This window comes from Hordeum vulgare, chromosome 2H (assembly GCF_904849725.1).
Source record: "Hordeum vulgare subsp. vulgare chromosome 2H, MorexV3_pseudomolecules_assembly, whole genome shotgun sequence".
NCBI classification, from domain to species: domain Eukaryota; kingdom Viridiplantae; phylum Streptophyta; class Magnoliopsida; order Poales; family Poaceae; genus Hordeum; species Hordeum vulgare.
In genome coordinates, this window is record NC_058519.1 from 507,469,808 (window position 1) to 507,494,818 (window position 25,011).

A 25,011-nucleotide genomic window follows, 5' to 3' on the forward strand; every position below is an offset into this window, starting at 1 on the left:
TTCCGACAAAAGGCTAGAGGCCATGAAATCCGAGAGAGAAACCATGTAGACTTTGGAAGAACTACTTGATGGTCATAAGACTATTGAGTAAAGATGGATCTATAAAAGGAAGACAGACGATGATGGTGATAAGTCACTATCAAGAAAAGCTCGACTTGTCGCAAAGATGTTTTCGACAAGATCAAAGAGTTGACTATGATGTGACTTTCTCACTCGTAGCGATGCTAAAAGTCTGTTGGAATTATGTTAGTAGTTGCTGCATTATTTGTGAAATATTGAACATAGGAAGACAAAACATTGTTTCCTCGACGGTTTCCTTGAGGAAAGATTGTATGTGATGCAATCAGAAGGTTTTGTCGATCCTAAGGATACTAATAAGTATGCAAGCTCCAGCGATCCTTTTATGGACTAGTGCAAGCATCTCGGAATTGGAATATACGCTTTGATGAGATGATCAAAGCTTTTGGGTTTGTACAAGGTTTATGAGAAACTTGTATTTCCAAAGAAGTGAGTGGGAGCACTATAGTTTTTTTGATAAAGTATATGTGGTTGATATATTGTTGATCAGAACTAATGTAGAATTTCTATAAAACATAAAGGTTGTTTGAAAGGGGTTTTTCAAAGGAAGACCTGGATAGAGCTACTTAAAACATTAAGCATCAAGATCTATGGAGATAGATCAAAATGCTGAAACAGAACTTTCAAATGAAATGCATACCTTGACAAGTTTTTGAAGGAGTTCAAAATAGATCAGCAAAGAATGAGTTCTTGGCTCTATTGTAAGGTGTGAATATGAGTAAGACTCAAAAGCCCGACCACGACAGAAGAAACAGAAAGGACGAAGGTCGTCCCCTATGCCTTAGCCGTAGACTCTACAGTATGCCATGTTGTGTACCGCACCTGATATGTGCCTTGCCACAAGTCTGTTAAGAGGTACAGAGAGTGATCCAGGATTGAATCACTGAATAGCGGTCAAAGTTATCCTTAGTAACTAATGGACTAAGGAACTTTTCTCGATTATGGAGGTGGTTAAAGAGTTCGTCGTAAAGGGTTACGTTGATGTAAGCTTTGACACTAATCCGAATAACTATGAGTAGTGAAACGGATTCGTATAGTAGAGTAGATATTTGGAGTATTTTCGAATAGCACGTGGTAGCAGCATCTATAAGATGACATAAAGATTTGTAAAGAACACACGGATCTGAAAGTTCCAGAACCGTTGACTAAAACCTCACTCACGAGCAAGACGTGATCAGACCCCAGAACTATATGGGTGTTGGATTCGTTGACTAAAACCTCTCTCACGGCAAAACCGTCGGCATACCTATGCCTGCATCTACCAGGATTTCCCAACCACACGCCTCAGATCGATGACGTGCCACAAGTAGCAGATCAGTGACATGGACAACTACACCAACGGTTTTACCGACGGTGCTAGAATGCGGATCTTGGCGCCGCCGGTGATGCTCCATAGCAACCACCGGTGAAGCTCCACTACAGCATCACCGGGCGCGTGAGCAGCAGCAGGGGGCAGGCCATGGCGGACAGGGCTTGGACGGGAGGACCTTGAGCAGCGACAAGTGAAGCTTGGGCATGCCATGGCGGAAGGGACTTGAAAGGAAGGACCTTGAGCAGCAGCAGACGGAGCTTGGAGGTTGGCCATGGTGAAGAGGAAAAGAATGAGGAGGAGAATGAGCGGTGGAGAGGACGAGCGAAGGAGATAAGGTTGGAGCAAGAAGCAATGGATTAGCTCGCACGGAGGAGACACGTGTCGAGCGGGTGACCCGGCTTACGCGCTGACGAAATCAGTCGATAGATTTAAAACTTTTTCATATGAATATGATGAATTGGGACAATATTGTCTATATTTTAGAACGAATATATTGTCTAACATATACCGTATGTCACATGTGTAATCAAAATATGACAAATATATTATGAGTGTATTATCTTTATTTTAGATGAAAATATTAGATATATTTATACTGTGAAACTGATCTTGTCTAGATTTCTTTTTTTTCATAGGTAAAAATTGTACCACTGTTTTATTTTTTACATTGTAAATGGGCAGTCTATAGAGATGAAGTGTGTTGATTGTGTATACAATATTACAATTCAAAATAGCGGCACATGAAATAGGTCATTCATTTCATTTCACAGATCCATGTGGTAGACAAGTAAGAAAAAATAGAATTCATCTAAAAAAGAAAAAGAAAAAGAAAAAGAAAAAAAATATAATTTGAATCCCCAACCCCACCAAATCCAATCCTTTGCGGAATGTGTTTCGGTTTCATTTCTACCAAATGAAACCGAAACCTGCTGGGGGCAAACGAGCGCTGCAATCGCACGCGTTTCTTTTACAGGAATCCGAGTTCGACTACAATGCCGTCTCCCTCTCCCATCAATCATCATCACGAAGATAAAAGCAAGACCTCTCTACATCTTCGTTCAAGTCAATCGATTTAGTTCTGCCCTACAGTATTAGCAGCCCACAAGCAATGGCGTCCCCCATCTCCCTCGTTGGCCCGACGCCGGCGGACCTCGAGAGCACGGCGCAGCTCGAGAAGCACCTGCGTCAAGCTGGCCTGTACGAGAGCGCTGAGGAGACGGCTGCCCGCGAGGATGTGCTGCGCGACCTCCAGGGCGTCGTCGACCGCTGGGTGAAGCGGCTCACGACTCAGCGAGAGTACCCCGACGGCATGGCCGAGCATGCGACCGCTTTGCTCCTCCCCTTCGGCTCGTACCGCCTCGGCGTCCATGGCCGCGGCTCCGACATCGACGCCCTCGTCGTCGGGCCCGCCTACGTCGACCGCCACCACGACTTCTTCGACGTGCTGGGCGGCGTGCTGGCCGAGACTGAGGCTGTGACGGAGCTACAGCTGGTTCCCGGCGCGTACGTGCCGGTCATCAAGATGAGGTTCCGCGGCGTGCAGGTGGACCTCCTCTACGCCAGCGTCTGCCTCCCTGTGGTGCCGAGCGATCTGGACCTGCACGGCCGCTCCGTGCTCCGCGGCCTGGACATGGCCACCGTCCGCAGCCTCAACGGCGTCCGCGTCGCCGACGAGATCATCCGCCTGGTCCCGGACGCCGGCGCCTTCCGCACGACGCTGCGCTGTGTGAAGCATTGGGCCAAGGCGAGGGGCATCTACTCCAACGCCATGGGCTTCATCGGCGGCGTGGGGTGGGCCATCCTCGTGGCGCGCGTGTGCCAGCTCTACCCCAACGCCGCGCCCAGCATGCTCGTGCCGCGCTTCTTCCGGATCTTCTCGCAGTGGAAGTGGCCCAACCCGGTGATGCTGCGGGAGATCGAGCACGACGACGACGGCGGCGAGATGCCGCTTGGGCTCCCCGTGTGGGACCCGCGGAGGAACCCCCGCGACGGGAGCCACCTCATGCCCGTCATCACGCCGGCATACCCCTGCATGAACTCGTGCTACAACGTCTCCCGCGCCACCCTGCGAACCATGACAACGGAGTTCGACGCCGCGCACAAGGCTTGCCAGGAGATAGCCGCCGCCGGCGCGTGGGACGCGCTCTTCAGGCCGTTCAATTTCTTCAAGGCGTACAGCAACTACCTTCGGGTGGACGTGAAGGTGGCCGGCGGGGAGGAGGATCTCCGGGAGTGGAAGGGGTGGGTCGAGTCGCGGATGAGGCAGCTGGTGGTCAGGGTCGAGATGGCCACGGCCGGCATGCTGCTCTGCCATCCGCACCCGCAAGCCTACGCCGCCAAGCCCCATGAAGATGATCGGCGGCGCGCGTCGTCCTTCTTTGTGGGACTGTCAAAGCCGGCACCGTCGCCACTGCAGCAGCAGCAGCAGCAGCCGCAGTTCGACCTTCGACTGACGACGCAGGAGTTCAAGGACGAGGTGTACACGTACGCGTTCTGGAGGCCTGGCATGGAGCTGGACGTCGCGCACACCCGAAGGAAGGACCTGCCGCCCTATGTGCTGGAGCAGATTCTCTCCACTGATCGTCTCAAGAGGAAACGCTCCGATGATGATTCCGACAAGCCCGAGTCGAGCCCGGTCAAGAGGGCGGCGGCAGCAGGCAGAATCGGGTCTTCACCAGAGAGCGAGACTTGAAAGAAAAGTGACGTCTTCCTCTACTAGGCTAGCTAGCACCTTCTGATGATTCAGCCATTCAGGACAAGGCGTCTTGTGACGACACATGATTCAACACCCACTTGAACAAGGGAAAACAGCTACAATCAGGCAGATACAACGATCAAATTGGGAATAGCTACTCTGCTTGTCGATGAATACATAAAAACAACGTGTAATGCTACTCTTGTTTTTTTTTTTTTTGAGAGAGAGTAATGCTACTCTTGTTAGGACTTAGGAGTTGATGACCCTATCTGTGTAGCAGCGTGGAATGCTGCATGATGTAACCGGGATATGAAGAGTAAATGGTTAAATAAAACATGTGATGTAATGTAAGCCCATGCTGAAATGTTTGTTCTCCACTCTCCTTTTTTGAAGAGCTGTGTTTATTTGGTGGTTCAGAATCGATGTTTTTACCTAATAGTCATATAGGTTTCACTAGAAGAGTACATACGAATGTATATAGACATAATTTAGAATGGAGATTCATTCATTTTACTCCGTATGTAGTCCCTTAATGAAATCTGTAGAAAAACTTATAAATTAAACAACAAATATGGCAGTAAATCACGAGTACCCATTGAGGACTGCTATTTCCTCCATACTTGTCGTTAATCAGAAACGACAGGACACTTTAACCCAACAAATACAAATCACAGCTGATCTCGTGGTAGCATTTCGATGTTATCACGGATTTATTTAAGGGAAGTTTTTACCTATCAATGTAGCTTTGACTAAGTGCATCTTCAATAGATGGTTTAAAATTTATCGGTTTAAAATTAAAGATGTAAAATTTGAACCGTTAAAAAGTGTGTTTTGGAGCTTCGAAAAAAGGCAACTCCAACAGATGATCCAAATTCTCATGATCCAAAAGACCAACTCCAATAGATGGTCCAAATTCATGGTCCAAAATCGGCCAGCAGCCGCGCGTCGGTTGTTCAGCCGTGTCCAACCATTGTACAGCCGCACATATTACATAAAAACATGTTTTGAAACAACATAAAAAAAATTCATGTCCATAATATCAAATTATTACATAGTTTTCAGATCCAGGAGATGAAATGCAACACAAATACAACGTAGTTTTGTATAATACATCATAGTTTTGAACAAACAAATAATGAATCTATGCGGATCTTTCGCCATGTCATTTCCAATGTTCTTTCTTCAAATCTTTCTGGAGTTGGTCATGCACATCGATGTCTCTAATCTCATTGTACATCTTTATGAAACGTCTGATGCGTTGTTCTTTTCGCATGGGGTTAACAGGAATGCCCATCAAATGATAGAAGTTGTAATCTAAATGTTTTCCACGCTCGTTCTCAACGATCATGTTATGCATGATCACACAAGCGGTCATGATGTATCAAAGGATCTTTTGATCCTAAAATTTAACAAGTTTTTCGACATCCTGAAACGGCGTCGAAAGTAATTCTCCGGAAAAACAGGTGATGATGCAAAGTAGTTGCGCACCAACCGTTTGTGCGCATCAATCCGTTCTCTCCGAATGAACGCACGACCATAAACGGAACCACCGTGCTTCGGTTTCTTCCTCTTGTGCATGGCCACTAGCATAGCAACATCCTCTTCTTCATGCAAATCAAATTCCTCGTCCGACGATGAATCATCCACGAAAGAGAAGTCAACCGAGCTCATCTACATTGCACACAACCACCGTCAAACATAATATCCAATCCCAAGTTAAATCATCAAGTTTCGTCATTTTTTACCTTGGGGAATTCCGTCGAACACCTTGTGCGCGCGGTGGAAGAAGATGGCCACCGGTTGGATTGGCTGCTGCGGACGGCTGCGGACGGTTGCGGTCGGCTCCTCCGGACGCGGCAGTGATAAGAAAAGAGCTTCGAGGCTGGCCAAGAGGAGCTCGGCGGGTGGCGAAAAGTACTTCGGTAGCCGGGTGGAGGGCTTCGTGCGGCGGTTGTGCGGCCAGCGCAACGGCCGTGAATAGGCTCACGGCCGACGGGGACGAGGTCGGCGGCATCCTTAGACCCGGCGGAGGCCTACCGCGGCAGCCGAACCGCCGGAGGCACCGAATCCCGCGTCGGCTGCCTCCCGATTCAGCGGCGTCCGGGCGGCTGCGAGCCGGCTATCGGCGAGGGAGCCGACGGCGACGGAGGGCGGCGACGGGGATATGGGGTGGTGGCGGCTCCGACGGCGTGGTTTTCGGTGGTCGCGGCGGCGGATTCCGGTCAGCTGGTCTTCGGGCGGGCGAACGGGCGCGGGCGGGAACAGAAAGGAAGTGGCAGTTGGGCGTTCATGGGCGGCGGCTGGTTTTGGAGCAGATGCACCTCGTGATGTAAATTTGCACCGGGAATTGTTGAATTTTACATCACGAGGAGGCCGCGGTCCAAATTTTTTTGCATATGAACCGTGTGTTGATACACCGTTTTTTGCCCCACACGGTTTAAAAGTTAGTTATTTTTTACATTGGAGTCATCTGATGGAGATGCTCTAACACAACCTTTGAACCGGCCTGTGTTCTTCGGCCATGACACAGGGAGCTTCGCGAGTTAGCCATTAACCAATCGCGTGTTAGATAAAAGCCGTAAATTCACACATGAAACCAACTCATTTGAATTTAGTTAAAGTCACCTCAATACCGTCTCACAAATGTATGCTTCTCGAATTCAGGAGCAATGTTAATAAATCATTGGTTCCTAGTTTCACACAAAGTTCAGCAAAAGGGAAAACAAGCGATGGGTTCATCAATATTCCATTACCAAAATAATTCAATGGCGAAATCTTTGCTACTACTCCCTCTATTCCTTTTTTTCAAAATGAAGGATGACCCCCGACCTTTGTATCTGAAAGATGCATGCAGTCACTTTATTAATTACTCGCAAAGAAATTACAAAATAATATATCAATATGTCTAAAGCCACCATCTTGACAACATCTCTCGCTACTCATATCCATTAATGAAGGCGTGTAAAAAGTATGAGCCGAATACCCAGACCTCTCGCCTAAGCCTACCATCTAAATCCGGAGCCCTAACCAAGCCACATACCAGGTTTGGGGCACAAACCGGACCGACACACTCATAGATCGTCGCCGCCGTCTTCCATCGATCTATCTTCAAAGCAAATACTGATGCATCGACCTTGACAGGCCCGTTGCCGACGCCACCACGACGCTAGATAACACCTCCTCCCTATGTGTATCCATCATCACACATCCGTCGCCGAGGCCCTACCGTGCCACGCCACCGAGACACCACGTTGTTGATGCGTCACATGGAACGCCGCTCCACCGCAGATGCCGCCCGATGGTCCCTCGAGCCTATGCATACCTCCAAGAATGACGTCCCCAAGAGAGATACGGCACAAGAGAGCCGTCGTCATCCGATCGGCCGATCTAGGGTTTCCCCTAGAGGTGGCGGATGGGGTTCTAGAGCTTCTCCACGACGATGCCATAAGAAGGGGACAATGCAGAAAACGCCAACATCGCCCACCTTGGCAACCAGCCATGAGTAGGGTTTTTACCCGGATCCGCTCGAGGAACCCCCATCCAGCCTCGTGTGTACAGGACCGCCGTCGAGCACCAGCATCGTGCATGGAGCAGGCCACACCGGCCAGATCAGATCTGACCGGGGGACATACCACACATACAGCCGATCCATCCACTAGGTCCTCCATGTCGTCGTTGCCAATCCGAGATCCAACCGGTCACAGAGCCGCCCGCCGCCGCCGCGAGGCAGGGCCGGGCACTGTGCCGCAAGATCCAACCAGCCTTCACACGCCGGGGGGGCATATACCACCTCAAGCCATGGGAGACACGGAGAGACTCCGTCACCGCCATCTGCCCCCGGGCTTTGCCCGGCGACGTCCCACGGCGGCGATGGGAGGAGAGGAGGGAGTAGATCAAAGCTCGGTGGCGGCTAGGGTTGCAGTCCGCCCGAGTCGCCCGGTGCGGGAGCCACGCGGACGCGGAGGCGGACGCGAGGTCTGCCTCTGTTCCTAATTCAATGGCGAAATCTTTGCTACTACTCACTCATTTGAATTTACTTAAAAACACCTCAATACAGTCTCACAATAGTATGCTGCTCGAATTCAGGAACAATGTTGATAAATCATGGATTCCTAGTTTCACACGAAGTTCAGCAAAAGGGAAAACAAACAATGGACTCATCAATATTCCATTACCAAAATAATTCCGACTTTGTTACTAGTCCCTTCGCTCCTAAATATAAGCTATTTTAGAAATTCTGATATGTTATATATGAAGCAAAATAAATGAATTTTCATTCTAAAATACGTTTATATATATCCGTATGTATTCCGTATTGAAATCTCTAAAAAGCCTTATACTATATGAGAGTGCCTTCTTCTTCTCACTGTCTGTTTCCATTGTACACAAATGAACCCACACCTGCATACCATAGGTCGACACCGGTAAATGGAAACGGTTTATCAATTTTGCAGCCATTTGTATTCAACGCAAAAAACTAAGAACATACCATCAAATATAGCTCCTTCAAGTTGGGCGCAGCTTCAAGAATGAACAATGACCAGGAGAGGTCATACCCTTCTGGAATTTCAGCCATGTGCACAAAAGTTAGCTCGGAGAACATGGATGCAACATGCAAGCCGTCTAGTCAGATGTTCTGGTTGCACCCAAATCTGCATCAAGTAAACTGTAAACATGTGATGATATAAGCGGAAAAGAAGTGGACCCATAACTAGCAAAACATCTATGCTGACTTACCTTTTCGCTCTCAAATCCTAACCTCAGGTTACGCACAGAGGTGCCGCCAAGAAACTCACTTAACTTGACCATTTTGCGGCTACTAAGACAAACATTGGTGAGATCTACAGTCTCAAGCAATGGGGCATAACCAATTGACAGTGGATCTTGGAAAGCGATCAAGCCATGAAAAGCCATCTGTGTGAGTTTTGGGAAGGAGATGAGCATACTTTTCTAAATGAACAATTAACGATCTCAAGTTCAGTGAGCTGCAGGTGTTCAACTTGCAGTGTGGTCTGTTAAACATTGTGTTGTCACATTACAGATTTATTCCTTGTATTACACGTTGAGGTAGTTAGAGATAGAGTTGGTTTATCTTTCTATCTTCTCTCCCTGATCAGGAGCGAAGACAGGGGGACCAGCACGGGCCTGGTCCCCCCAACGATTGACGAAACCTGAAGTTCTAGCGTATATTTCACTGATATGCGTAAGTGTGTATGTATTTTGCCCCCCCCCCCCTCTATCAGCGACTATATCCAAATCCTGGCTCCGCCACTGTCCCTGATGTAATCTTTCTTCGGTTGTTTCAACGACCAGATCATGTAACGCCATGAGACGTCTCTCGACCCTATCAATATATAACCACACGGCTCTCCCTGCTTGAGGAGTAGGAACGCTTCCATATTTCACATGGTAATCAGAGCTACCTTCTTCCACCTCGTCTAGTTATCCTTCCTTGTCCCAAACTCGACTATGTCGACATCCAACTCTGTCGTTTCCTCCGGCCTCAACAACACTGTCTCCGAACAACTCATCAAATCAAACTATATCCTTTGGCGGGCTCAAGTCCGCTCCAAGATCATGGGGACTGGTGAGACAGTTCGAGACCGGCGCTCCAGAAGATTCCCCTTTTATTCCGTTCTCGTCGTGTGATTCGCTTGGTTGTCCCATTCATCATCGCATCATTCACATCATCCGCATTTCATCGGCACTCCGTTGCCGCCATTTTTCAAAACTTGCATCCGTTAGTAGTTGCCGGTTCTATCTGTTTTCGTCGTTGACCTTTCAGCCCGACCACACACGCACGCGCCCGCGGCATCGATAAAATATTGTTTTTAAAGGTGATCGAAAAATATTCTCGGATTGGGTTGAAACTTGGCGTGCGGTCTTAATATAGTGTATGTAGGTCTCCTGCCAAATTTCATCGAAATCAGAGTCCGTTTGATACCCGAACGGTCGACCATAGCGGCACCGCCCTTGGTTATTCGTTGGACTTTTTTTGTCGATTTTAAAACTCGTGTCACGGGCCGCAAGCATTCCCTATCTTCTCCATCTAGCCTTTCTAACACAGCCCCCTAGTCACCTAACCCTACCGCGTGACCGGAGCCGTCCGATCATCGTGGTCGAAATTAGCCTAAAAACCCTAACCCTAACCCAGTGTCTTTAAATAGACAGCAAAACCTCTCTCCTCCTCGTTTCCCGTGCCCCCAAACCCTAGCGCCACAGCCACCAGCTCCACCCACCTCAGTCGCCGGGCCCGCGAAGCCCATCTGAGGCCCGTCCCGGGCCCGGATCCGCCGCCACCGCAAGGAGCCTTCCCGAGCTCCTCCTCCTTCCATCCTCGCAGCTCCCTGCCGAGCCTCCCATGGCGCCGCAGCCCCGTGCCTCGCCGGAGCAGCGTCCGCGCCCTGGACAAACCTCGCTACATGCCTCCGCCCTCGTCGCCTCGACCGGCCGGAGCAGCAACAGCCCGTGCTGAGCCGCTGGCCCCGAGCAATCCGACCAGCTCCGCCCCGGGCCGTCGCCTGCCCAGCTCCTCCTCCTCGCCCCGCCGCCGTGTTGCCCCGCCGCCGGCCAGTCGTGCTCCCAGACTCCGGCACCGGCTCCTCCGTCCACCTCGCGCCGCGCCGGTCGCCGAAGTTCAGCCAGCCCCATCGGGAGATTGAGCAGGAGGCTCGATCTGCCCAATCCCGGCGTCGTTGACCGCCCGCCTCGCTCTGGGCCGCGCCTCGCCGAGCGCCTCCCTCAGCCCAGTGCGCCAGCTCCACGACGGTCCAGCCAGGCTAGCCTCCCCACGAACTGGCCCAGCCCCGCTGCCTCCCAAGGCCCGCTCCAGCCGGCCTCCTTCACGCCCAAGGTGAGCCGGTCCCCCCGAGCCCTCTATTTTGTGCCCGTGCGTATTTTAATTATCCCGCACCCACCTTGTTTTGGTCCAGTAGTAGCGAATTCAGTCCAGTAGTGTTCTTTTAACGTCCGGTGATTTAATTCTTTTTCAGGAAAAAAACATGATTTTCAAATGCTCATATCTTTTAATCCGTGTGTTGGATTGCGACAAGTTATCTATGTAACTTGGCTAGAATTTCGTGTAGATTAATATTTTACAGCTCCTAAGTATATTTAAAACTGTTTAGTGTGTTGTTTGCATTGGTTCGTGTTTCGACGTTTTATAAACGGTTTAGGCCATAGTTATTTAACCGTAGCTCCGTTGGAGATGAGTCATATATGTAAATGGACTAGAACGACGAGTAAAATCACGTGAACCACTTTGTTTTGCCGTTTAACAAACATAAAATGTGATTAGGACAAATCTGGACAGATTACAAAGTCAACGCGTGGGGTCGTTTCGGAGATGCTATATGTTGTTCCCGGCCTCATTTAAAATGCCTAGATAGGTATATTAATCTATGCTTAACCCCTTGCCATGTGTAACACTATTTAATATTGTCATGTACATAAACGGGAGTGAACTAAATAATCAAACATGCAGTTCCGTCAATATGCAACTCGTTGCATATTGAGCTTCACTTAATGTGTAGCGTTTGACTATGTGAATTGCCATGTCATGCCTTGCATTTCTGAAACTGATCATGCATCATATGTGTTGTACATCATGTCGTGCATGTGCCGTGATGAATATCTTATGTTGATTCTTGTTTTCGGTTTGCTTCGTCTCGATAGAGTTCCGCAAGCGTGTCGGAATGCTAGGATCCATTCGACTACGTCGGTTCGTCTGCTTCACGTTGTCGTTCTTCTTCCAAGCGGGATCTCAGGCAAGATGATCATTCCCCTATATACCATTACCATCATTGCCATGCTAGTTGTTTCGTTTCTATCGTTATGTCTCGCTGCCTACCACCTGTTAAATGTTAGCCTCACAACATTGCCATGAAAACCTTTAACCTTTCTACAACCTAGCAAACCGCTAAGTTAGCAAACCTTTTTCTACAACCTTCAGGATCATTATTCTGATCATTAGTAGTTCACGTCCGCTGTGCGTAGATCATCCCCTCTTTTTCTTGTACTCATAAGTTAGCCACCTCAAATAAATGCTTAGTCTGCAGCCTCACCACTTAACCATACCTCATCCATTAAGCTTTGCTAGTCTTGATACCTTTGGAAATGAGATTGTTGAGTCTCTGTGGCTCACAGATTACTACAACACCAGTTGCAGGTACAAGTAAAGGGTCACTTGACGCGAGTGCGTTGATTGTTCATTTGGAGTTTATTCTTCTTCATCATCGATCTAGGATGGGTTCCACGCCGGCAGCCTGGGATAGCAAGAATGAACATTGTTCTTTTATCGTTTGTTTTCGTTCGTAGGCGGACCCTGCTCTTCTTCATGATGATTGTATGTATTGTACCGATGTTACTCGAATATAGCTTGTGGTGAGTGTAAGCCAATTCCATATACTCATCTTTTCAGTACATGTACTTGTAACAATATCCATTCTTGCAAAACGACGAGATGCGTTTCTATCCCTGTCGAGGCCCTCGCGCCAAAAATAAGGATAGGACCGCATCTTGGGCGTGACAGGTCGTCTCTTTGGGTACATCAACAAGACCATAGCCGAACCACCAAAAACTCTAGTCTCCAAGAACACCGATGGCAAAGATCAGGAAACCCCAAATCATGCTTATTCACCTTGGTTGATTCAAGATCAGCACATCATTGCATATCTCCTTTGCAACCTTTCCAAAGAAGTTCTAGTTCAGGTAGCATCTCTTGAAACATCTCATGCCATATGGTCGGCCCTTGCCAATATGTTCTCCGTCTAGTCCAGATCCAAAGCTAATCATATTTGCATGTCTCTCACCAATGCCTAGGAAGGAACCCAATCCGTCGCTATGTACTTCGGTCATATGTGCGGACTTGCTGATGAATTAGCCGCAACAGACAAACCCATCTCAGAAAACGAGCTTGTTTCCCACATCATAGCCAGTCTAGATATGGACTATCAACCAATCATCTCATCTCTTGACATGCGTCCTAATGATGTTACTGGTGCTTATTTCCCACATCATATCCGGTCTAGAGGGTGGAGATGTTCCATGGCACATGTGATGCTACCTTCACGTCATCAGCCAACGATGTATCACGCAACCGCGGTGACTTTACCAAAGGCCATCATGGCGGCGGCAACCAGCAACACCAAGGCGATGGGGATGGCGGACCTCGTCACGACTCTCGCAACGGAGACAACGGCTACAACGGTGGTGGTGGTGGAGACCATCACGGTGGCGGCGGTGGCGGCCACTTTCCCGATAGTGGCGACCACTGTTGGAAATATGCCCTAGAGGCAATAATAAATTGGTTATTATTATATTTCCTTGTTCATGATAATCATTTATTATCCATGCTAGAATTGTATTGATTGGAATCTCAAATACATGTGTGGATACATAGACAACACACTGTCCCTAGTGAGCCTCTAGTTGACTAGCTCGTTGATCAAAGATGGTCAAGGTTTCCTGGCCATAGACAAGTGTTGTCACTTGATAACGGGATCACATCATTAGGAGAATGATGTGATGGACAAGACCCAAACTATAAACGTAGCATATGATCGTGTCAGTTTATTGCTACTGTTTTCTACATGTCAATGTATCTGTTCCTATGACCATGTGATCATGCAACCTCCAGACACCGGAGGAATACCTTGTGTGTATAAAACATCGCAACGTTATTGGGTGACTATAAACGTGTGCTACATGCATCTCCAAAGGTGTCTATTGGGTTGGCATGGATCAAGACTAAGATTTGTCACTCCATGTGACGGAGAGGTATCTCGGGGCCCACTCGGTAATACAACATCACAATAAGCCTTGCAAGCAATGTGACTAAGGAGTTAGTGACGGGATCTTATATTACAGAACGAGTAAAGAGACTTGCCGGTAACGGGATTGAACTAGGTATGGAGATACCGACGATCGAATCTCGGGCAAGTAACATACCAAAGGACAAAGGGAACAACATACGGGATTAACTGAATCCTTGACATAGAGGTTCAACCGATAGAGATATTCGTAGAATATGTAGGATTCAATATGGACATCCAGGTCCTGCTATTGGTCATTGACCGGGGAGTGTCTCAGGTCATGTCTGCATAGTTCTTGAACCCGCAGGGTCTGCACACTTAAGGTTCGGTGACGTTTCGGTATAGTTGAGTTATAGGTGTTGGTAACGAAAGATTGTTTGGAGTCCCGGATGAGATCCTGGACGTCACGAGGAGCTCAGAAATGGTCCGAGGGTAAAGACTGATATATAGGAAAGTGGTTTTTGAACTCCGAAAAAGTTTCGGACATTTCCAGTAGTGTACCGGGAGTGACGAATGGGTTCCGGGGGTCCACCAGGTGGGCCCACCCACCCCAAAGGGTCTCATGGGATGTGGGAGGATGTGTACCAGCCCTTAGTGGGCTGGCCTAAGCCTCCACTAAAGCCCAAGGCAGATTGGAGGTGGGAAGGAAAGAAACCCAAAGGTGAAAAAGGTGGAATGGGTTTCCAAGTGGAGAGGAGGAATCCTACTCCTTGTAGGATTGGATTAGGACTCCTCCACCTCCAATTTCGGCCAAACCTTGAGGATTTGAGGCTTCCTCCTCCCCTCCAACCCTCCTATATACACTAGAGGTTTTAGAGGTGAGGGCTAACCCTAATTGCCACGTGCTCCCTCTACTTCTCTCTAGATCTGTTTCTCCTCTAGTCTAGTTCGGCGGTGCTTAGGTGAAGCCCTGCTGGATTAGTTCACCACCACCACCACCATGCTTCCATGCTGGAGAACTCATCTACCTAGTTTCCCCTCTTGCTGGATCAAGAAGGCGGGGATCGTCATCGAGCTATGCGTGTGTTGAATGCGGAGGTGTCGTCTGTTGGGCACTAGATCGGGATGGACCGTGATGGGGTCGCGGGATGGATCGTGATGAGATCGCGGGACGGGCTGCGATTTGGATCGGGAAGATGTTCCACTACATCAACCGTGTTATATACGCTTCCGCTTAGCGATTTACAAGGGTATGTAGATTCACTCTCCCCTCTCGTAGATGATCATCACCATGGATAGGTATTGCGTGCGCGTAGGAATTTTTTTTGTTTCACATGCGACGTGCCCCAACAGCCACTTCCCCAACGGCGGCGGCGGAGGCTCCAACACAATAACAACTATCAAGGTGGTCAACCCTTCTACAACAACAATAGGGGTAGCCAGAGGAACTACAACAACAACACCTTCCGTGGGTATGATGAATATGAAGGCAAGTGTGAGATTTGCAAGAAAACTAATAATATAGCTAAAGATTTCAACTTGCGTTATGAGGAAAACTGTCAGAAGAAAAAAGGTTGTTGCGGTAACCAACACATCCTATGGGGTAGATACCAACTGGTATGTTGACTCTCGTGCAACTGATCACATCACGCATGAGCTGGAGAAAGTTACAATGCATGAGAGATACCAAGGGCATGATCAAGTTCACAATGCGGATGGTACAAGTATGGAGATATGCAATATTGGTCATTCTGTTATTCCTTCCCCATATAAACATATCCATCTTAAAAATATTCAGCACTTTCCTAGTTCATCCAAAATCTCCTATATGTTCATAGTATTGCTCTTGACAATCATTTTTTTTCTAGAATTTCACCCATTCTTCTTTTTAATCAAGGATCAGGTCATGAAGCAAATCCTTTACCGAGGTAGATGTGTGGATGGACTCTACGTATTTGTAAGTGCATCTAGTGCCCCTTACTGATTTTGGTGGTTTGAAGACTTATAGGTTAAGTATCTAATGTGTTTATAAGTGTACACAGGATCTATAAGTCATTGAGGAGTTTGAGATATTTGAAGAATATCGACCCCTAAAAATGTATATCTTCAGTTGAAGAAATTGGTCTGAAGCTGAAGAAATGAAACACGAGGAATCTGCGATGAAATTGATATTCCTTGTGAAGACACTGACATTGAGAAGACCGGTGGTTCCTGAAGAAAATCATTCTGAAGAAATTGAAGCGTGAAGATTTACGTTTTCTGTTTTACTTTCTTCGCATTTGATGAATAGGAACACCGTACTGTTAAAGGGGGTCAAAGTAACACTATGGAATGGATTTCCTCATGATGCTCAACCCAAGCCAAATCCTACCAAAAGCCTCAAGTGAGGAATATGAGTGACATGAGGACTCTCACAGTTGAGGGTCCCGACCGTTTCGATAACCACGCCAAGTCACTGGTCTTATCCACTCCAACGGTCATATTATTTAAGGGCATTAGTGTCAAATCATGTCGGGATGCTCCCAGGCTATAAATAGCCGCCCCCCACAACCACTAGCTGGTTGGCTGCTCCATTAGAAACTGACACTTGTCATAAGAGCAACCCAAATTCCTCAGAGCCTTCGAGAGTAATTCATAAGTGAGGAAATACACCACCCACCGAAACCACAAACCAAACCTAGTGATTGAGCATCACTGAAGAAGTTGTTCCTGTGTGGGACCGAAGCCTTTTACCTTTGAGGACTGTGCATCCTCCAGACGGTTAGGCGTCATGGTCTAGAGCAATCCAGCAGTCAATTGTGGATCGTCGGGTGACCGAGTTTGTGAGGGTTTGGAAGTCTGCCCTGAAGACTTACCACGAGTGTTGGGCGAGGGCTGTGTGTCCTTAGCTCAAGGAGAATACGGTAGGGACTGTGTGTCCCGGGACTGGGTGTCTTTTGGTTTCAATACCAAGCCGCTCCAAACCAGATGTACAACTGTCACAACAGTTGGGACTGGGTCATCAACGACTGTCGTCTCTGAGAATCGGGTTCTAATTCCTCAACTCTTTACTTTCTCTGTATTATGTGTTGATGACTTTCACTGTGACTGTTTGAAGAATTTGCTGAAGACTTTCTCTGAATTTCCTCAACCCCAAATTCTTCACAATAGTTAATCATCATCTGTGTTCTGCGTGCCTGCTTACTGTGCGATCTGTTTTCACATTGTTCACTCTGAAAAACTGCTGGTGTGAACGTTTGCACGTCTGATCCTTTACTGTTTCCGCTGTAAGTTAGTCATCAGTGAGGAATTTCCTCAGTGATGAAATTCTAAAAATCTCCTATTCACCCCCCCTCTAGTCGATATAACGCACTTTCAATTGGTATCAGAGCAAGGTACTCCCTTGTTCTGTGTGATTTTGGTTTAACCACGTGGAGTTTTAGTTATGTCGACTGCAGGCATGTTCAAGGTGACTGCACCATGTCCCACCTACGAAGGGAAGAACTTTCCTTTCTGGAAGAACAAAATGCAACTGCATCTACAAGCTATTGACAATGATCTCTGGTATATTGTGGAAAATGGCGTCCCCCTTGTTTCTGCCAGTGTCACTGCAGCTGATGTGAAGAGATTCAAGCAACTCGATTCTCAAGCGAAGAACATCATCTGTGGCTATCTGAGCCCGGGCCAGTTTGGAAGAGTAAGTGCTTTGGGCTCTGCAACACTGATCTGTGAGAGACTGTGCAAGGTAAATGAAGGAGTATCAACCCAGCGTGACTCTCGTGTTGATATTCTTCGCAATCTCTTCAATCGCTTCAAGAGACATGACAATGAATGCTGCCAAGACACCTTTGATCGCCTCACTGATATATCAAATGAACTGCAAGCACTGGGAGCTCGAGACATCACTGATCACGAAGTTGTGAAGAAACTGCTGAGATCCTTGGATCCTTCATTTGGCACTCTAGTTCTGATGATTCAAGAAAGACCAGACTACAAGATGCTAGATCCAGCTGATATTCTTGAAAGGCTAAATACTCATGAATTCCAGCAAGAAGAAAAGAGAGATATATATGGACAAAGCTATTCCAGACCACGCGCACTGAAGGCTAGAGAAATTTCCTCATCTGAAGAAGAAACAGATGACAGCAGTTGTGACCCTGAAGAATTTGGGCAGGAGCTCGCAACGCTTGTGAGGAAATTCCAGAGATTTACACGCCGAGGTCAGTTCGGTAAATCATCAAGAAGAGACATGAGGAAATCAGAGTCTGCATCTGAGGACTACAAGAAACGGACCTATCACAAGTGCAAGAAATCAGGTCATTACATTGCTGATTGTCCCCGCAGGGGAAAGGAATCAAAGAAGAAATACAAGGATGACAATTCTGATGACTCGAAGAAGAAGAAGAAATCTTCAAAATCCTCATCTTCAAAGTCCTCTTCACACAAGAAGACTAGCTTCAGAAAGGCTCGGGCACTTATTGGCACGGAAATGGATTCCGAGGTAGAATCAGAGGAATGCGATGAAGAAGAAGGCTCTGGAGAAGACTCAGAATCCGGACAGGCTAGTCTTGCAATAGCAACCAATTTCGTCAGCAAGTCAATCTTCAATCTTGAAGAAAATGATTGCACCATCCATACTGATGACTATGCTGATGACTTCGCTCCAACCTATTGCTTCATGGAAAAAGGTTCAAAGGTATCAAATAATGCCTCCTCCTCTGATTCAAGTGACTGTGAACATGATGATTACAAAAAAACCCAGTTACAGTAAACTTGCCATCATTTCCACTAAACAACAAACTGCTCTGGAAAAGCTAGAAAAACTGCTAGACAAAAGTGATGATCTGTTGAATGATGAAATGAATCTTAATCAAATCCTCGCTGATGACATGAAAAATCTTCAGTCTAGATTTGATATTCTTCAGGATCGTTATGATACACTCCTCACTGATCATGAGAAGCTTTCCTACGAATTTCTTCAAAGGAAGCTTGATCTTGAGAAGCTGAGGATGTCTCATGATGATCTTCGCATGGAAAATGATTCATTACTAGCTAAACAGATCAGCGCTAGTCAGGTTGAATTTATTCCTCCGTGTCTTAAATGCATTGAACGTGAAACTGCTAATTCTTCACCAGAATCATCAAACGCTACAAATTCTTCAACTGCACCTGTTGTGTCTATTTCCTCACTTGAGGAAAACACAAATGTTACTGATGAAAATGCAGGGTTGAAGGAATTGTATCTGACAAGCATGTACAAAAGCCTCAAAGGACACCAAACCCTTTGTGATGTGCTCAAAAAGCAGGTCTTGAACAGGAACCCGAGGAAAGAAGGAATTTCCTTTGAGAGGAAATTAAATGCTGATGGAACTTATTGGAAACCTGAGCAGTATCCCAAAACCTCATGGGTTGCTGCTACTGGGCCTCCTTTTGATCCATCTAGTCTAACTGGCTTCTCATGTGAATTATCCTATTCCTCGGATGAGTCATTTGACTCCAACTATAAACTATTCAAAAATCAATCTCGTGAAGTATTTGCTCGATATGTTGGAACTAACTGCAGGAATGGCCCTCCCCAGAGGAAAATCTGGGTTCCCAAAAGTTGTCTTGAAAATCTTCAAGTGAATGTCCTCATGACACCACCTCTGAAGAATCTGAACCTCAGATCAAATTCCTCAGGAGGACCAAAGTCTTCAAGAGGATCAAAATCCTCAACTGGTCAAAACTATGCTCGTACCCGTGCTTATGCGTCTAACATGCAGGGAAACTACAAGGAATATGATTATGAGCGCTACTCCTCAAATCATTATGTTCATAAATCCTCAAACCAGTTCTCTGCATACTCATATGAGTACTTTAACCCCCCTACTGTTAAGAGAAGTGCATTAGCCTCAATGCCACCTTTCTCATATGGTGCTCGCAGGATGATGAACGCTTTGCCACCCCTTCAGATGTGGGTGGTGAAGAAATCAAACTAATCACTTCTGCAGGTTAGGTCTCGAGATGAAAATCATCATTTGAAGAATTTGCTGGAGACCTGAGGAAATGCTTGATAGGACGCAAGCTAATGATGATGAAATAGAAATATTTCACATGTCCTTACATTTCTGTTATGATGAAATTACTGAACTGATGAAATTAGTATCATATTCTTCAAATCTGAAGCATATGAGATGGTAAGCTGTACTAATTCATCTGCAGGATGACAAACCCAAAAATACTGAGTGGGTTCTCGATAGTGGCTGCACACATCACATGACTGGTGATAAAAGCCTACTGATGAATATACCACTAACTCCATCACCTCTGAAGCAAATCACATATGCTGACAAAGGTAAAAGCAAGGTATTGGGACTTGGCAAAGTAGCTATTTCCAAGGATAGGCAAATGGACAAAGTGATGCTTGTTGAATCCCTTGGCTTTAACCTCATGTCAGTCTCGATGCTTTGTGATCTTGATATGATTGTTATCTTTGGTAGATATAGATGTGTAGTCATCATGGAATCTGACATATCCAAAGTCTTCGAAGGTGTAAGAAGAGGGGATTTGTACATTGTCGATTTCTCTACAGGTCCTCAACCAGCCACTTGCTTACTAGCAAAAACCTCAGAAGGATGGCTGTGGCACCGAAGACTAGGTCATGCAGGCATGAGGAATTTGCACACGCTTGCAAAGAAGAAGCATGTCATCGGCATCGAATCAGTCAAATTCCTCAAGGACCATCTCTGCGGTGCTTGTGAATCTGGAAAAATGACCAGATCCAAGCATCCCTCTAAAACCATCATGAATACTACACGCCCATTCGAATTGCTTCATATGGATTTATTTGGACCTACTCACTATGCCACACTAACCAATGCAACATCTTTATATGGCTTCGTCATAGTTGATGATTATTCCAGATACACTTGGGTGCATATCATAGTGTACAAAACTGAAGTGCAGGAAATCTTCAAACGATTTTCTTCAAGGGCCTCGATGAACTTTGGCATCAAGATCAAACATATCAGGAGTGATAATGGAACCGAGTTCAAAAACACTGGTCTTGATGATTATCTTGATGAACTTGGTATTACTCACGAATTGTCTGCTCCTTATACTCCTCAGCAGAATGGTGTCGTCGAAAGGAAGAACAGGACTCTGGTTGAAATGGCAAGAACAATGCTTGAAGAATATCAGACTCCTCGTCGCTTCTGGCCTGAAGTAATCAATATTTCATGCCATATCATCAACAGGGTATATCTTCACAAATTCCTCAAGAAAACCTCATATGAACTCCTCACTGACAAGAAACCCAATGTAAGTTATTTCAAAGTCTTCGGTGCAAAATGCAGGATTAGAGATCCTCACCATAGCTCAAAATTTGCACCTAAGGCACATGAAGGTTTTATGCTCGGTTATGGAAAGGACTCGCACACCTACAGAGTCTTCAACAACTATCACAACAAAGTTGTTGAGACTGTAGATGTGCGGTTCGATGAAACTAATGGCTCGCAAAGAGAGCAATTGCCTTCTGATCCAGATAAGTTGTCTCCTAAGGAAGCGATAAAGCTTAAGCCTACTGAAGACATTGTCCCCACTGAGGAAATTGGAGAAGAAATAATCCCCATCGCTGACAAAAACCAAGAAGATGCTCCTGAGGAAATTGCAACAGCACCACTTCCTCAGCCCAGACAAAATCCTCAACCAGCTCATGCGAGGATTGCAAACGAAGTAGAACTTGACAAAATCCTCAACGACATCAATGCGCCAGGTCCTCTCACTCGCTCAAAAGCTTCACACTTAGTTAACTTTTGTGGGCATTTTTCCTTTGTATCCATCACAGAACCGTCAAAAGTAGCTGAGGCTTTTCTAGAACCGGAGTGGATCCAAGCCATGCAAGACGAACTTCTTCAATTCAAGCTGAATGACGTATGGGAGCTCGTCAAACGACCAGATCCTCGCAAGCACAACATCATCGGCACCAAGTGGATTTTCCGAAACAAGCAAGATGAGGACGGTCAAGTGGTGAGGAACAAGGCACGACTTGTAGCCCAAGGCTACACCCAGGTTGAAGGAATACATTTCGATGAAACTTTTGCACCTGTTGCTAGACTTGATGATATTCGAATTCTACTTGCTTATGCTAATCATCATAACATCACCTTATATCAAATGGATGTGAAAAGTGCATTCCTCAATGGTAAGCTTGAGGAAGAAGTATATGTTGCTCAGCCCCCAGGTTTTGAGGATCCAAAGAATCCAGACAAAGTCTTCAGACTCAAAAAGGCTCTGTATGGCCTCAAGCAAGCCCCTCGGCATGGTATGATACATTGAAGGAATTCCTCATGAAGAAAGGCTTCAAACCTGGTTCACTCGATCCAACTCTTTTCACAAAATCTTATGATAATGAGTTGTTTGTATGTCAAATATATGTTGATGATATCATATTTGGCTGTACTGACAAAAGATACAGTGATGAATTTGCCTACATGATGAGTGAAGAATATCAGATGTCCATGATGGGGGAGCTAAAATTCTTCTTAGGTCTTCAAATTTGTCAACAAAGCAATGGAATCTTCATATCACAGGAGAAATACCTCAAGGATGTTCTGAGGAAATTCGACATGCATGAATGCAAAGGTGCCAAGACTCCAATGCCTACCAACGGTCACCTCGGCACTGATGAAAATGGTAAAGATTTAGATCAGCAGGTATACCGTTCTATGATTGGCTCTTTGTTGTATCTATGTGCATCTAGGCCAGATATAATGCTTAGTGTTTGCATGTGTGCACGTTTTCAAGCAAAACCGAAGGAATCACACCATAAGGCTGTGAAACATATTCTTCGATACTTAGCTCACACACCAACACTAGGATTATGGTATCCCAAGGGCTCCAATCTTCATCTGGTAGGGTATTCTGATTCAGACTATGCTGGTGACCGTGTGGATCGCAAGTCAACTTCTGGCACATGTCATTTCCTCGAAAGATCACTAGTTTCCTGGTCCTCAAAGAAGCAGAACTGCGTACCACTCTCCACTGCCGAAGCTGAGTACATTGCTGCTGGTTCTTGCTGTGCTCAATTACTATGGATGAAGCAAACCCTCAAGGACTACGTCATCAACATGAAGAATGTGCCTCTCTACTGTGACAATGAGAGTGCTATCAAGATTGCCTACAACCCAGTGCAGCACTCGAAGACCAAGCACATCCAGATTCATCGTCATTTTCTTCGGGACCATGTCCTCAAGGGCAATATCCTCATCGACCATGTGAAGACTGATGATCAACTGGCTGATATCTTCACTAAGCCCTTGGATGAGAAAAGGTTTTGCAAGTTGTGGTGTGAGCTTAATATCTTAGAGTCTTCAAATGTTTTGTAAAAACATGCACACATCCTAACACTTATGCAAAGTTGATGACTTAGATGTGCAACACATGATGAAATGATTTTCTTCAACCGATGAAGAAAGTCACTCTGAATGTGAAGAAATTAACGAAGAAATTGATTCTCAGGGCCCTACGACAATTGTACGCGGCGTCTGTAATCAACATTCTTATATGGTGGGTAACGCCACCGCCCAATGTGAAATTCCTCAAGTTGATTTTCTTCAAATGATCAATTTCCTCACAATTCATTTTTCTTCAAAACAGTTGTTCTTCATTGTGATGATCTATTACAAAATCTTCAAAAACACTTGATGACTTTCATTTGCCTAGATAGACTGTGATTTCTAGTCCTCAACAGCATTCACTTATTGCTAATTCTTCAAGTTGATGTTTCTGCAAAGTGAATGTGATCGGACCCCACTTTCCCTCTATGCTATACTTATCCAGTCTATTCAATTCTTCATATGCGTTCTACTTGAAAGTTTGTTCAAAATCCTCAATGCATCCTTGTCAGCTGATGATTTTGTAACGAAAATCCTCAAATCTTCAAAAATTGTTTTCTTTAAAAGAACAGTAACTGAAACCCCACTTCCCACGATCGGATAACCACGATCTCCACTATCTCCACCGCATCGTACGGGAGCTACACGTGTCCTGCGGAGACGTAGAGGCAAGGGCTATTCGGTCTGAAACTTTGGTGCCAAACAGTAACTTTCGGGCTATAAATATGTCCTTATCCCCCTCAGTATCATCTTCTTCGCCTCATCGCTCTCCTGCCACAGCACACCCCACCGAACCCTAGCGCCACCGCTGGTAGTCTTGTCGCCGGTGAGGAAGAGCTTCACTCCCTCGACCTTTTCGTCGCCAGGATCACGCCGGAGTCGGACCATCTACGTCCGCCGCCGCCGTAGACGTCCTCTGCTGCCAAGTTAGGGTGCATTGGACACTCGACCGAAGAGCCTCTCCAACACCACCTTCTGTGTTCTTCGCTCGCACCTTCTAGGGTAAATATACCCCATTTTTACAGCAGATTAGATCTGAAATTTTACCTCTCCCATGTGAAATCTGTTTTTCCTCAAGATACGATGCGCACATGATTCCTCAAACACTACCTATCACCGCAATCACTGATGAACTAGCTAAGCATCTAAGATTTTCACGAGATTTCTCAATTGTGCAAATTTTCGGATCTGTACAACTCTGGAACCCAAGAACAGTATGCTTAGACAAATTCCTCAACCACGGGTTATATTCCTCAAACTGTCAAACTTTTTCTTTTTCTTCAAATCTGAGAACGCATATGACCTCTCCAAATTCCTCGCAACTATACTCTGTTCACAGGTACACACATGTCAGCTGATGAATCTCTCGGTTCTCATCACATTAACTCATTTGCAGCGTTTCTGGAAGAAACTCTTCAGGGCTCATCAGAATCCTCAAGAGTTCAAAATCCTCAGCAAATTCCTCGTCTGAAGAAAATGGAGGAAGAAAGGAAACAGAAGGGAGGAAAGAAGCTGGAGCAGAACACAGCTGCTGATATTCCTGATGACATATACTTGGACTATTGTACGCCTGATGAAGAACATGAGACAATGTCCAAGAGAAAGATTAGGCTGCAGAAGATTGAACGCAGATGGGCGAAGGAATGGAAGGAGTACAGGTTTGTGACTCCAAAATATGCGAAGAAATTCGCTTTGAAGCCTCCTGGCAGAAGGGCCCCACTTGAGAATCATCAAGTAGCACATCCCTCAAGCCTTATGACACTTGATGACTACCCAGATGAAAAAGAAAGGCATCTAGCCAAGCTCAAGAAGCAAGCAGAA

At 46.2% G+C, this 25,011-nt stretch overlaps 1 protein-coding gene and 1 pseudogene across 1 annotated transcript; one reads left to right on the forward strand and one right to left on the reverse strand.

The window, feature by feature from the left end:
• The first annotated feature begins 2,492 nt into the window (after positions 1 to 2,492).
• LOC123430364 (nuclear poly(A) polymerase 4-like) lies at positions 2,493 to 4,082 on the forward strand. Its single transcript, XM_045114229.1, has one exon. The coding sequence runs from the start codon at positions 2,499 to 2,501 to the stop codon at positions 4,080 to 4,082; it is 1,584 nt and encodes a 527-aa protein (XP_044970164.1). The 5' UTR covers positions 2,493 to 2,498.
• A 2,019-nt stretch (positions 4,083 to 6,101) lies between these two features.
• The window catches only part of LOC123428543, a 29,557-nt pseudogene continuing 10,647 nt past the window's right edge, over positions 6,102 to 25,011 (reverse strand).

What these genes read in the sequence shown, in the direction of transcription:
- LOC123430364 (XM_045114229.1), top strand. Translation starts at nt 2,499, where the DNA reads ATGGCGTCCCCCATCTCCCTCGTTGGCCCGACGCCGGCGGACCTCGAG.